The sequence below is a fragment of the Alexandromys fortis genome, unplaced genomic scaffold (assembly GCF_014885135.2).
Source record: "Alexandromys fortis isolate MF-2015 unplaced genomic scaffold, M_Fortis_MF-2015_v1.1 scaffold_193, whole genome shotgun sequence".
Classification (NCBI taxonomy): domain Eukaryota; kingdom Metazoa; phylum Chordata; class Mammalia; order Rodentia; family Cricetidae; genus Alexandromys; species Alexandromys fortis.
This window is the reverse complement of record NW_026068083.1, coordinates 1421628-1435935: the sequence shown is the minus strand read 5'-3', so window position 1 is coordinate 1435935 and position 14308 is coordinate 1421628. Positions and strand designations below refer to the sequence as shown.

The 14308-nt window shown below is 41.6% G+C and overlaps 1 protein-coding gene across 1 annotated transcript in view; it reads left to right on the top strand.

Moving 5' to 3' along the window:
- The window catches only part of Ep400 (E1A binding protein p400), a 105178-nt gene that overhangs the window by 41671 nt on the left and 49199 nt on the right, over positions 1 to 14308 (top strand). The window contains exons 13-20 of the mRNA XM_050122086.1: positions 670 to 777; positions 1734 to 1924; positions 2110 to 2287; positions 5959 to 6095; positions 7993 to 8162; positions 8599 to 8773; positions 8881 to 9017; positions 11921 to 12107. Coding sequence (XP_049978043.1) covers positions 670 to 777; positions 1734 to 1924; positions 2110 to 2287; positions 5959 to 6095; positions 7993 to 8162; positions 8599 to 8773; positions 8881 to 9017; positions 11921 to 12107 — 1283 coding nt within the window. The remainder of the gene's footprint in view (positions 1 to 669; positions 778 to 1733; positions 1925 to 2109; positions 2288 to 5958; positions 6096 to 7992; positions 8163 to 8598; positions 8774 to 8880; positions 9018 to 11920; positions 12108 to 14308) is intronic.

The window sequence follows — 14308 nt, the reverse complement described above, 5'->3', positions numbered from 1 at the left end:
AAAAAAAAAAAAAAAAAAAAAAAAAAAACCCAGAACAAAACCAAAAAAAATCTAAATTTAACTGAAAAAAAATATTTAGACTCTGTATAAGTTATTTTCAGAGAAAAGAAATGTGCTTTTAGAATTTGCAGGTTATAAATTCCTAATCTAAAAATCCAGAATTCAAAAATGCTTTAAAATCCAAAACTTTTTTTTTTTTTTAATGGGTTTTTAAGACAGGGTTTCTCTGTGTAGCCTTGGAGCCTGTCTTGTCTGGAACTCTATAGACCAGGCTGACCTGAACACATAGAGATCTGCCTCCTAAGTCCTGGGATTAAAGGTGTGTGCCAGAACCGCCTGACCAAATCCAAAACTTTTTGAGTATTAAAGAAATGGTGTTCTGAAGTTTCAGATTTCAGAGTATTTTTGATAGTAGATTTTCATGTGTGTGCTCAGTTGACAAGTTATAGATAGTCTCCAATCCAGAAAATCAAGAGATAAGAATATATCTAGTTTTAGGCATTTTGGATAAGCCATGCTAGCCCATGTCAGCTGTTTTAGGAAGAGGAGTGTATGTGACAGGCTACCTATCCAGTCTTTTTGCTCTACCTTTCTGAGTGCTTTTTTTTCTTTACCGCTAAGTGGCAGTTGTTATAAAATGACCTTGTTTCTCTCTGCCATCCTTTCCAGCTGAATTGCCCTTAATTGATTTGATGAAATTGTATGAAGGTGCCTTTTTGCCAAATTTTCAGTGGCCACAACCTGAACCTGATCATGAGGAGTCAAGCGGGGAAGAGGGTATGTTTTTAGTGTTAAAGAATGCAGGTTTAAAATGAAAGCCAAAATAAATATGTAAAATAAGATGTAAGAAATTGGTGGTATTGGACCCAAGGACAGGTTCTTCAGTTCATGTTAATTATGGCAGGAACTTTGGGCTTTGGATAGGATAAAACCTGTGTTGTAACTGTAAACAAAGAACAAGTGAATTTGAGCCAAGAAAAAAAAGAAGTATATTTTATATGCAGTTTTCCAATTGAATAAGTTTTAAACTCTGAGGTTTTTACTTATTAACGTGCTATCTTTACCAGAGCACTGGGTAAACTGTGGAGGATCTAGAAATATTTTTTCTAGATGTGTGTTGTGGTTTATGAGCCTAAGCATTGTCTTGTTTTTCTGGACTCTGCTGTGCTTGCTTATTAACTTGAAGGCTTTTAGTGGTTGGTTTTACTTATTAGGCATTCCAGACAGTCATTCTAATTCTTTTGCTTTTATTAGGTAGATATAAGATGTGAGGACATGTGTCAGTTGTTAGAGGGTCTCCTGTAGAATTCAGGGCCTTTTACAGTCCCCTTCTGCAGCAAGACCTAGGGTCAGATACAAAGACTTCTTCCTTGTTTCCAAACTTGTGTGATGTTTCTAATTTTTCCTCTTCTTTTGATGGTAGTAGAAGGGAGATCATTAAAACCTCAGATACTCGTCTGTCCATGTTATTGGCTCCCAATCAACAGAGACATTTCCTAACCACCAGGCTGTTGGGGCAGATTATGCTTTGAGTCCCAGATATAGTTGATTGTGGTGTTTCCTAAGAATTATTCATGTAATTGTGGATGTATAAAATGGATTGCAATGAAAAAAAATGTATCAATTATTCTGTATTCTTTCTTGTTGTTCGTTCCTCTCCCCTCCCCCGTTCTTTCTATGTTTAGGCTCCTAAAACCCACAGCAGTTCTAGTTCTGTTTCATTGTTTTTCTAGATGTGGAAGACTGTCCTGGTGACAGGGAGAGCCGGAGGGACTCAGTTCTCATTGACTCACTCTTCATCATGGATCAGTTTAAAGCTGCAGAGAGAATGAGTATTGGAAAATCTAACACCAAGGACATCACAGAAGTTACTGCTGTGGCGGAAGCTGTCCTCCCTAAGGGCAGTGCCCGGGTCACAACTGCGGTGAGGAAATCTTTTCTGCCTCCCAACAGGCTCCATAGAAAATTGCTAGAAAAGATAATTGCTATTCTTCTGTTCTGTAAATCATTTGGGACTGTATAGGTGTGTTATACAGCCTCTGGATTTAGGCTCTGAGAAGGTGTGCTAATTGCTTAGTCATTCCTTAACTGGTCTGTCTGTCACTATAGGTGAAGTTTAGTGCTCCATCTTTGCTGTATGGTGCTCTCCGAGACTATCAGAAGATAGGACTTGACTGGTTGGCCAAGCTATACCGGAAGAATCTCAATGGCATATTAGCTGATGAAGCTGGGCTCGGGAAAACTGTGCAGATCATTGCTTTCTTTGCTCACCTTGCCTGTAATGAAGGTAAGAGTCTCTCAGTTTTCCACCAGCAGTGTTGGATCTGAGGGAGAAGACCTTTTCAGTCTCTTCTGCTCAGAGTAGGTCCTTGCCATGTTGCAGGAAAAATTGACCTGACTTATCATCCTTGTATTGGGCTTTTATTGTTATTTGCCCTTTGTATTAAAAAGTTTAATTATATAATTAGTTTTTATTCTTATTTATTTTTGTATATGTGTGTTTGTCTGTGTGAATGTATGCCCTGTGGATTTTGTTGCCCATGGGAACATTGCAGAGGTAGTTGTGAGTCATGTGATGTGGGCACTGAGAACCAAATTCAGGTCCTTGGAAGACCTCTTCACTCTTCACTGCTAAGCTGCTTCTCAGGCCCACAGTCCGTCCGTCCGTCAGTCCATTCATCCATCCTCCCTCCCTCTCCTCTCTTTCTTTATGTGTATGTCCATATATATGTATATGTGGCCATTTGTCAAGATCAGAGGACAGCTTGTAGAGTTTGTTCTCTGCTTCTACTATGTGGGAATCAGATTGAATTCAGGTCTGCAGGCTCAGTGGCAAGTGCCCTCACCATTTATCTCTGCCTCAAGTTCTGGTATGAAAGGCTTGTACCACCATGCCCAGCTGGTATCACCATGGCTTAAATGTATTTTAAAGTAGATGCACATATATAATTGTTAATTCAAGATGGGACAAAAAGTACTCTGCCTTTTTTATTGTTTAAGGGGAAAGGGTGTTAAATGTTTTACTATATTTACAAGTCTACGCTATCTTCAGGAGACATGTTCTAATACCCCAGTGGGTGCTGAAATCCTGAACCATACTATGTTTCATTTGAAGTTCAGAACTTAACTGAAAATAAGCATATAAAAGTGTCTTTTTTGGCATGCTCAAAGTGCCAGCTTCCTCATTAGGACTATTACTGAGTGTCACTTGAACAAGCCCTGGATCTAATAACCAGTGTTTCTACCAGGTGCTATTGAGCAGGTGGCATGTACAGTGTGGATAGAATAGACAAAGGGATTGCCCCATTTCTCAGAATATGCTTAGAATGGTGTGCAAATTAAAATTTATGAATTCTTTATTTCTCGAATTTCACAGTTAACATTTAAGACAATGATTAACTGTGTGTTACTAAAATTTTAAGTTTTACTATGGTACTACGTAGTTAGAAGTGATTGTCTTTCTAAAGTAGGAGTGTTCATATTGTTAGTTGTGAGGGGAATGAGTAGGTGAACCTGCAGGAGTTTTAGGCAGGACAAGGAAGTCCATCACACTGTATGTGAGGGAACCAGGGAACTAGAGCCATGGGTGTGGGGCTGGAATGCAGTGGTACACTCAGAGATAGTGCAGTAGATAGGTACAGTTGGAAAGGTGGTAAATGTCCATGTGGAAGGAGGGTGGAAGTCTTTGTGCACATGTGACTGTTTCAGCCAGAGGATAGTGTCATTACAGGCCTAGGTTGGGAGGGCTTGTTTACTTTGCTAACAGCTGCTGATGTCAGAAGGGATAGGCTATATGGAGTCTGGTGTACAAAGGGGACACCACATCTCATTGTGGATGGTTGTGAGCCACCATATGGTTATTGGGAATTGAATTCAGGAACTCTGGAAGAGCAGCCAGTGCTCCTAACCTCTGAGCCATCTATCTCTCTGGTACTCACCTTTCATCCTCCCTCCCTCCCTCCCTCCCTCCCTCTATTTTTCTTTGTTTGTTTGCTTTTTGAGACAGGGTTTCTATGTATCCTTGGCTGTTCTGAAACTCAGTTTGTAGACCAGGCTGACCTCAAACTCAGAGATCTGCCTGCCTCTGCATCCGAAGTGCTTGGATTAAAGGTGTGCGCCTCCACCGCCCAGCTGCCCAGCTGCCCTTTTTTTTTTTTTTTTTTTTTCCCCCAAAGGTTTCGAGACAGGAGACTGTACTGGAATCACTCTGTAGACCAGACTAGACTCGAACTCACAGAGATCCTCCTGCTTCTACCTTCCGAGTGCTGGAATTAAAGGTGTTTGCCACCATTACCTGGGCCTTTTTTTCTTCTTAAAGACTTATTGTTATGTGTCTCTGTCTGTGTTTGAAGACCAGAAAAGAGTGTTGGTCCCTTGGAACTGGAGTTGCAGGTGGTTGTGAGCCACCTAACATGGGAGCCAGGAACTGAACTCTGGTTCTCTGCAAGAACAGCGTGTTCTCTTAGCCACCTTTCCAACTCCTTCCTTCCTTCCTTCCTTCCTTCCTTCCTTCCTTCCTTCCTTCCTTCCTTCCTTCCTTCCTTCCTTCCTTCCATTCATGCTGGGGATTGAATTCAGGGCCTCGTGTGTGCTAGGCAAGGCTTTTCTAGTGTTCCACATGCTTAGTTCTACCCATTACTAATTTTTTATGTTTTACGTATATGAATGTCTATATAGCACATGGATGCCTGGTGCCCATAGAGGCCAGAAGAGGCATATACTCTCCTGGAACTGGAGTTAAAATCATCTATGAGCTGCCTTGTGGGTGCTGGGAACCAAACCTAGGTCCTGTGTAAGAACAATAGTGCTCTCCCACTCTAGGTTTTTAATCCTATTTTACTAGAGAAAGGCATTTTGGGTTTGGTCATGTTTCCTTACTTGTAAGGTTGTATGTTTAGAGTTTAAAGATTGAATTTTAATTTTTAAATTATGTGTATGTTGGTGTCTGTGTGTAGGTATGTGTGTTTGTGTATGGGTACCTCTCAAGGCCAGAGGTGTTAGATCTTCCTGGAGCCGCCTGATTGTATGTGCTGGGAATCAAACTTAGGTCTCTGGAAGAGCCGTCTCTCTGACCTGTTGTTTAGATAGATCCTGCCTTGATCCTTAGCACTAACCACCAAAAGGACAAAAATTATTGACTTCTGATAAATTTTTTTCTCTGAAACTTCTATTGAAATGGTGGTTTTCTCTTGAACACTTTCTTTTCAGAACCAGCAGGGATGCTTCAGCAGTGGCCACAGATAGGTGAAATGTAGCATTACTTTAAATCAGCTATTTCTGTCTTTGACCCTTAATTGTATTCATTTCATTTATGACACAGAAATTGAAGTTTGTTTTCTGGGTTACACCTTCTGACTTGTAAAATGCTGTTTTCAGACTAAGTTTGATCACTGGGTCCATTGGATATTTCTCTACCTAGAAGTGCCTAAGGAGGTACCTGTCTGTCTGGACTGCAGGTCATTTGCTACTGGGAAGGTTCAATCAGGGTCTGAGGTCCCACGTCAGGAGCTGTCTTGTTTTGGATTGTTGTTTGCCATAGACAGAAGTTCTTTTTTTGTTGTTAGTAGTTTGTTTCTTAAGATAAGGTCGCACTGTCCAGTTTTGGCTGACCTAGAACTCATAAAACTCTGCCTGCCTCTGCTGGGATTAAAGGCATGCACCACCACACCTGGAACAGACAAGAGTTTTTTTCTCTGGCTCATGATAAAAGTTCATATGGTTGTCAGTGGATCCTGGTTTTCTTTTTGTCTGTTCTTTTCATCACTGTTTCTGGAGAGCCTGTCCCCTGTTACAGTGCAGCAGGGATGCACCTGCCCCTATTCTGGGCAGTGTATCTATGCTGGAGGATAGTTTTTGTTTCCTTGGTATTCGCTTTTCCCCATGGGCCACATACTTACTAAGCTAATCAAACTCAGCTTTAGGCACCTGGATCTCATATCTTTTTATCTTATTTTATAGGTAATTGGGGCCCTCATCTTGTTGTCATGAGGAGTTGTAACATACTCAAGTGGGAACTTGAGTTGAAACGCTGGTGTCCTGGCCTCAAAACTCTTTCTTATGTTGGCAGCCACAGAGAACTCAAAGCAAAGAGACAGGTACTGCCACCCAACCTCTACCACCCTCTCTCTTAGTTTATTTTGCATTGCTGGGGATCCGCCCAAGTTTCACATATTCTAGACAAGAGGTGTGCCAGTGAACACCCTTAGCCAAGCATCTTTTAAATACGATATACAGTGGCTGAAGAGATGGCACAACAGATAAAAGAACTTGCTATACAAGTCTGACAACCTAATTTTGATCGTTAAAAGTTGTCTGAAGGTTTAAAAGAGAAAACCAACTCCATAACGTTCTCCTCTGACCCCTACATGTGTGTTGTGGTGCACACATGCCTACACAGACATATCTCACACATGTCCCACAATAATAATTAAGCTTGAAATAAAGCTAGATATCTTAATTTTTCTTAACATAGAATCTCCTTATGTAGCTCAGGCTGCCTTCAACCATTCGATCTTCCTGCTTCAGCCATGTGAGTACTTTACATGCTGCTTAATGTGATTATTTGTATCATTGACTTTTTTTTCATTTTTATTTATTATACAGTGTTCTACCTGCCTGTACACCTGCACTGCAGACCAGAAGAGGGCACTAGATCTTATTATAGATGGTTGTGAGCCACCATGTGGTTGCTGGGAAATTGAACTCAGGATCTCTGGAAAAGTAGCCAGTGTTCTTAACCTCTGAGCCATCTCTCCAACCCCAATAACATTTATTTGTAAGCTACCAAATATATATGTGGTTCTAGAATTTGAGTCCTTAGAAACATAGAGGACACAGGGTGGACACCCAGTTCCCTGGGTGAAAGATGCTTAGACTTTAGGCCCCATTTGCCCTCGGGGCTGCATATGTAGTAGAGTGCTTTCTTGGCATGTGCGGACTGAGTTCACTTCCCAGTAATGTAAGGAAAATAGTTCAGAAATGAGTTCTTGTCTGGAGAGAGAGTGCAGTGCTTCCGGCCTCAAGACTGTGCTAATTTTCACAAGCTTAATGGAGTGTGTGAGTTCTCCTGAGTTCTTAATAGTTTCTGTGGATTATTCACAGGAATATTTGTGACAGATAAAAGTTTCCTTTGGCCCCTAATACTAAATAGTGCCAGGACCCAAGTGAATGTGTATAGATTAGTTTCCATTATTTGAAATTTTGGCTCAGGATTAAGACACTACGTCAAGTAAAATTTATTAAGGGTGGGTCTTTAGGCACATTTCCTCTTTTACAATCTGTCTTGGTCTTTTTCTCCTGCTGTTAAAAATACAAAGCAAAACAATCTCCTCCAAAAAACACCACAGAGAAGATAATTATAAAGAGCAGAAATGGATTGCTTGAAGTTCTAGAGATTGGAAGTCTTAAGGCCAAGTTTCAGATAGGTTTGACATCTGGCAAGGGCTTGTTTTCATCATCGAAGATGACACTTTTCTTGTTGTGTGCTTACTTGGGGGAAGGCAGAAATGCAGAATGGTTTCACTTGGATCTTTGCTACCTTTTCATAAAGCTCTGACTTATACTTAGGGACTGAGAAGGTCCGACTCTTAATATTGCCACAGTGGGAATCCAGTTCACCATAGTTTTAGAGGGGATGCATTAGACCATATTCCATTCTACACTTGCTTTAAATATCTTGTTGCAGTTAGTTGCCATGTAGACATCTGCATTTCTTACCTTCCTTGTTTAGATTATACACTATAAAAACCAGAATTGTCTGTGGTAATCTGTTTTCCCAGTGAAAATTTCTATGTCTTTTAAAGCAGCCTAATTTGTCATTGAAAGGTTCTAGAAGAACAGAGAAGAATAAGAATGCCTTGAACTTTTTCTTGTGTAGTTGTTATGAAGAATAGGTCGGATTGCTGGTGATGTGTGTAGCTTGTCTGAGTGATTGCCCAGCAGTGCTCTTCAGATGGTTTCAGGGAAGACAGGGGGCTTCTTTCTGTATTGCAGGAGTGGACTGAGCCCAACAGCTTCCACATCTGCATCACGTCCTTTAAGCAGTTCTTCAGGGGCTACACTGCCTTCTCAAGGGTGCACTGGAAATGCCTTGTCATTGATGAAATGCAACGGGTGAAGGGCATGACTGAGCGGCACTGGGAAGCCATCTTCAAGCTGCAGAGGTCTGACCTCACTCAAGTGTTCTGTCCTTTCCAAATCTCCAAGTGTTCTTTGTTCTTACCTAAAGATTCTTAAACTTGAATCATTGTATACATATATTAATTTAGTGAAGAGAAATTTCCTTCTTCTTTGTCATAGCGTGTTGGACCTGAGACAGAGTTCCTTTGTCAGTCCTTTTCTTTTGAGGTAGGGTCTTACTATAAAGTTATGGCTAGCCTGGGCTCTGTTTGTAAGCCAGGCTGGCCTTTGTATTTAGAAGTCTGCCTGCCTCTGATCCCACCCCTTTCTCCAAGTGCTGTGTGTCCTACTGTGCCTGTCCATTCTTGAAGGCATTGTATAGTTGCTGTCTTCACTTTCCTCCACACATTGCCAAGGAGAAGAGTTATGTAGCCTCCTTGTGTGTTTCAGAGTTCAAACATTGTTTCGTTTTGTTTGTAGCCAGCAGCGCCTGCTTCTGATCGATGTGCCTCTGCATAACACTTTCCTGGAGCTCTGGACCATGGTACACTTTCTCATTCCTGGGATCTCCAGGCCTTACCTGAGCTTCCCCCTGAAAGCTCCCAATGAGGAAAACCAGGATTACTATCACAAAATGGTCATAAGATTACACAGGGTATGTTTGCTTTGGTGACTGCAGCTGACTCATTTAAAGCATATTTGCCTTCTGCTAAATATACCATGGCATTATTTGGGGGAGAAAATGGTTGTTATTTTCTTCAGGTCACACAGCCATTTATTTTGAGGAGAACAAAGAGAGATGTGGAGAAACAGCTGACCAGGAAGTATGAGCATGTTCTGAAGTGCCGCCTTTCCAGTCGGCAGAAGGCCTTATATGAGGATGTCATCCTACAGCCTAGGTAAGTGCTGCTTTGCCCACCTGCCCCTCAACAATGAAAAGCAGATGCACCCTGTTGCCTCAGTGAGTATGCCTATAATTGAGTCAACCAGGAGCTCTGCCATCTCCAGAACATCCCCTCTTAACATTTCTGCTTATTCTGCCTTTAGATAAGTTTTATCTTCACACCTGCCATTTGTGTAGCTTGATGTCTGTTCTGCTGCCTGCTGCTCGTTGCATTAGCTTTGGTGGTTAGTGTGAACTCAACTGGTTGACCAGCTTACTCTTTAAAAGTAGCTACTGCTCTACTGGGTCAGTATGGTCTTTCTGGAAGGTAACCAGGGCATAGTTTCCATGTCATGTTACAGAATCCTGTGACCTGAATAGGTCATCTCCCAACTCTTGCCTGGTAGCCCTAAATGTCATTTAGTGGGCTCAACTTTTATCCTCTGAATCCTCTCCATGGCTGCTTTGATTTTTTTGTTCTCTCTGGTGTCTTATGTCTAAAACAAATTCAAGAACTGTGGAAATAAAGTTCAAATGGATTTTAATTTTAGACTTGGAGTTCTCAGGACTTAAACAGTACTCTTTCAACTCAAAACAGCTGAGAAGAGCCACATGTGTTTTTACTATGACCTCACATGATAGCAGTCTCTCATCTGTGGACCTAGTCCATATCCATCAGGCTAGTCTCACTCACCTGGCTCACAGGTTTCCCACTCTGGGTAGGAACATGGTGCTGTGGTTAAGGCACACTCAAAGCTGTCTTGTATGCACTTGCCTTAGCTAAGGCCTCCATCTACAGCTAAGGCAAGTGCATACAAGACAGCTTTGGGTGTAGGCTGTACCAGGAAGGCAGTGGGGCACAAGGCCCATTCATGATGGGCAGGTAGAACCTGGTCAGCCTCCTGCCACTTTTTGTTTGCTGAGCACAGGGTATATGTGAGTCTCTAAGAAAAAGTAATAACTGTCTAAAGTTCTTGGAGTAGCCTTTGGCTTCCTTGATGCCTTCAAGAAATGATTTGGCATTGCTGCACCATGTTTAAAAGGCTTACTGGAAATCTTGGGACCGAGTATAAAAGTGAATGGCTGCTCATTTATAGGCTGTTTCCCAGGAAGTCTTCGCCAAGCTGAATTAGTAATGAGACACTCAGCTTATCATCTAATGCTGAAGAGGAGCAGGGAATGCTCACTCAAAGCACTCACTGTATCAATCCCCCAAACACTGTAAGCTACTTGAGCAGAAAATACTTGGCCATGTTGATGTTTCAGCAAGATATTGACATTTTCTTTTTTTGACCTTAGTGATACACTAGTTCTAGCTAGTGAGAGGTAATTTTGTGGGAAGGGGGGAGCGTCTCTGGAGGTCAGGTGTCAGCAGGCAGGAGAAATATGGCTCAGTTACTCTTACATGACTTAGATCGCCCTCCATTAGGAGTTCTAGCAAATCATTGTTCAGGGAATTTAGATTGATATGTGACTGTTCCAGCTGGATAGTGAGGTGCTTGAGCTTGGGAGTGATGTCATCTTTTGTGAAAATGTCAGAGGTCATAGCATTGGATCTAGAACAGCTGTCTAAATGATCTTTTTCTGGTTCTGTGACACCTGCTCTGAAGAGGATAACAGTGAGACTTTTCCATGTTTCCTTCCTCCTCTGTGAGCCACAATTCAAGGGTTAGTGTGTTAAGCCATTGTGCATCCTGGTCCCATTTTTGGGTTTCTAGATACAATTAGGTGCTCAGACAGCCAGACAAAAACCTGAGGTAGGGCCCTCATTTCTATATTATACTGTCCAGATGCATAGAAACACTAAATCAGACACATTCGGGTTCTCTCGTGGCTTCTGGCTTTCTGAGGCAGCTTCATTTCTGCTCCTGTCTGCACATACTCACCCCCCCCCCCCCACACACACACCTGCCCTTTCTCTGGAAGCATCTATCATTCTTAGACTCAGGGAAGTAGATCCCAGTCTTCGCCCACTCGAAGCCAAACTTGGCAACTGTTTTTAAAATATCACATTCCACTTCTATTTATTCTTTTAAGCTAGATGGATAGTCTGTCTTGTTTATTATTCTGGTTTTGTGCCTAGCACTGTGCAGAGACTTTTATCACAGGACTCAGGGCTGGCTGTGTCTGGCTTTCCTGTTGTCCAAGTTAGGTTTACTGTGAAATTCTCTTTTGGCAATGTTTCTCAGGGTTCCCACTGTTCTCTGTTGTATACCTAAGTTGTTCCCGAGTAACTGAGACTGGCACTTCTCACCAGGAGCTCAGGCTACCTCCTGAGCCCAGTTCTTTCTAGGCACCTTTTTGATAAGTTGCTTGGGTTTGGAGCCTGCAGGCATCTTACTGTGGTTCTACATCCCTCTCTCAAGCTCTCCAGATGCCATTCTTCATTACCTGACTTGGGAGCCCCTTCCTCGTTCAAGAGCTTTATTCCATACTGCAGTTCCCTGATCCTGGTGTGCCTTGTGTATCTCTGATACTACAGCAGGGTTTGGCTTGAAGCCTGCTTACCATCTCATCTGTGCATTCTCCTTGCAGGACCAGGGGATGTGCTTTCTGGGGTATTCTGATCCCACCTTCTGACTTAACTGGTTCTTTTTACATGCCAATCCATACCTTGAGTGCTTCTACTCCCCAGGATAAGTGATCGTGATATTATTGAAACATGGTCCTTTTACAAAGGAACAGTCTTCCTTGAGATTTGGCTTGTACTAACCCTTTGTCTCTGGATCTCTAGAGTGAATTAGTAGAGACCTGTGTAGGAATGTAGACTTGAATGTGCAATATGACTAATTCACTGTCTTGGGAAATCTTGTTAGTTCCTATGTTTCTGAAATTAAGGTTAAGTAACTGATGATGAGACTGAACGATGAACGTACATTTGCCCTTGACACTGAACTCTTGCCTCTTCTCTATGAGCAGGACCCAGGAAGCTCTGAAGAGTGGACACTTTGTCAGTGTCTTGAGTGTCTTGACACGGCTACAGCGGATCTGTAACCATCCTGGGCTGGTAGAGCCACGGGTACCAGGCTCCTCCTATGCAGCAGGCTCTCTGCAGTATCGGTCAGCCTCTCTAATTCTCAGAGTTCTGGAGAGAGAGTTCTGGAAGGTAAGAGAGGGGATTTAGAAAAGTAGTGCAGGACTTCTAGTACTTACTTTCTAGATAAAATCCACATGGTTATATTGATTTCTTTCCAACTCTTCTTCTCTCAACCTTACTAATGTACAGTGTCTCAAGTTGTGACGCCCAACCATAAAATTATTTTTGTTGCTACTTCATAACTGTAATTTTGCTACTGTTATGAATCGTAATGTAAATATCTGTGTTTTCCAATGGTCTTAGATGACATCTGTGAAAGGGTCATTGAGGGTGCACACTGGTTGAGAACCACTGTCCTAGCTCTTTCTGTCTAGTTTCTGTCTGTGGGCTTATCTGGCTTTGCATAGCTGACAGAATTTTATCTGGATTCTTTCACACTTAGAGTATTTTCAAGGTTCATCCTCATTGTAGTACGTCAGAATGCCGTTCCTTTTAAGGACTGGGTAGCATTCTGTTGTGAAAGGCCACATTTTGTTTGTTCTTTCATCAGGTGATTTTCACCTCTTGCTATTAGTATTGCTGATGAGAACATTCCTATAGTTTGGATTTCATTGTTCTTGTGAGTCCACTTCAGGCCGAGCTCCTGGCTTACATAGCTTTTCCATCTACTTCTTTAAAGAACTGCCAGCTTGGGGGCTGAAGAGATGGCTCAGAGGTTAAGAACATTGTCTGCTCTTCCAAGGGTCCTGAGTTCAATTCCCAGCAACCACATGGTGGCTCACAACCATCTGTAATGGGGTTGGGTGCCCTCTTCTGGCCTGCAGGCATATACACAGGCAGAATATTGTATACATAATAAATAAATAAATATTAAAAAAAAAAAGGAACTGCCAGCTGAACCATTTGATTTGCCCTAGCAGTGTGAGGGTTTCCATAACCCTCTTTTAGTTTGTCTTTCATCCTCTTCAATGTATTGCTGCTTTCTTGTTATCTTAAGTTTCAAGAAATACATATTAGTGGTGCCACGGAAAGCAGGATACTTGCTCTTGTCAGGGCCATAAATCTTGTTAGTTCTCAGCTGCTTAGCCCCAAAGTAATCACACAGAAACTATATTATTTAAATCACTGCTTGGCCCATTAGCTATAGCTTCTTATTGGCTAACTCTTACATATTAATTTAACCCATTTCTATTAATCTGTGTATGGCCACGTGACTGTGGCTTATGAAAATTGGCATCTCTCTCCGGCAGGGCGACATGGCTTCTCCCTCTCTCTGCTTTCTTCCTCCTAGCATTTAGTTTGGTTTTCTCCGCCTAGCTAAATTCTGCCCTGCCATAGGTTCAAAGCAGTTTCTTTATTCATTAATGGTAATCACAGCATACAGAGGGAACTCCCACATCATCTCTCCTTTTCTGTTTAAATAAAAAGGAAGGGTTTAACTTTAACATAGTAAAATTACATATAACAAAGCCGGTATCAATCAAGAATTACAGTTACAGTATTTATATTTACTTTATCTTTTATCACAACTAAGGGAAAGTGTAACTATAAATTCCTCAACTCCATCAAAGACTCTAGAAGATTATAATATTACTTAAGCAAACAGGAAGTGCATTGCAAGCAACTTCCAAAACTCTAGAATTGACAGAGACATCTTGCTGTGTGAACAGTCATCCAAAGTTCTTCTGTATTGTTGGGGCATCCATCTTCAGCCTCTAACCCGACAGACTTTTCCATGAAGCAGGAAATTTCAAAGACAGTTCTGCCTGTATTGACAGTTTGTCAGTCACTTTCTTCATGTCCTGCAGAATGTCTGGCAGAATGTCATGAAGCAGGAACCCTGAAGGACTGTCTCACTTTTAGGCAAGTTCAGCAGTCATTTTTCTGTGGGTGCTGCATGTCCAGTTCACACAGCATACCTTCAAGCAGTCTAGGCAAGGGCAGTTTCTTGCCCAAATGGCTAGCAAACTCCATGAGGAGCCTCTTCGATGCCCATCTTCCTCTTGAAGTAATTGCTGCTGCCAGGAGCAGATGTGTCTCATTGTCATGAAAAGTCCTAAAATTTAAAACATTTTAAATGCCATATTCTGTAGTCTCTGAAAGGTTTGAAGAGTGCTTATCCATCTGAAATATATCTCTATACATATAGAAAATCTAACTAACATGACTACAAGTTTGATTATTATATATGATTATCTACTAACCTATATTTCTTAATTATACATTACATTTTTAGTGAACTATATACAGTCACAATACTTTAATCAAAA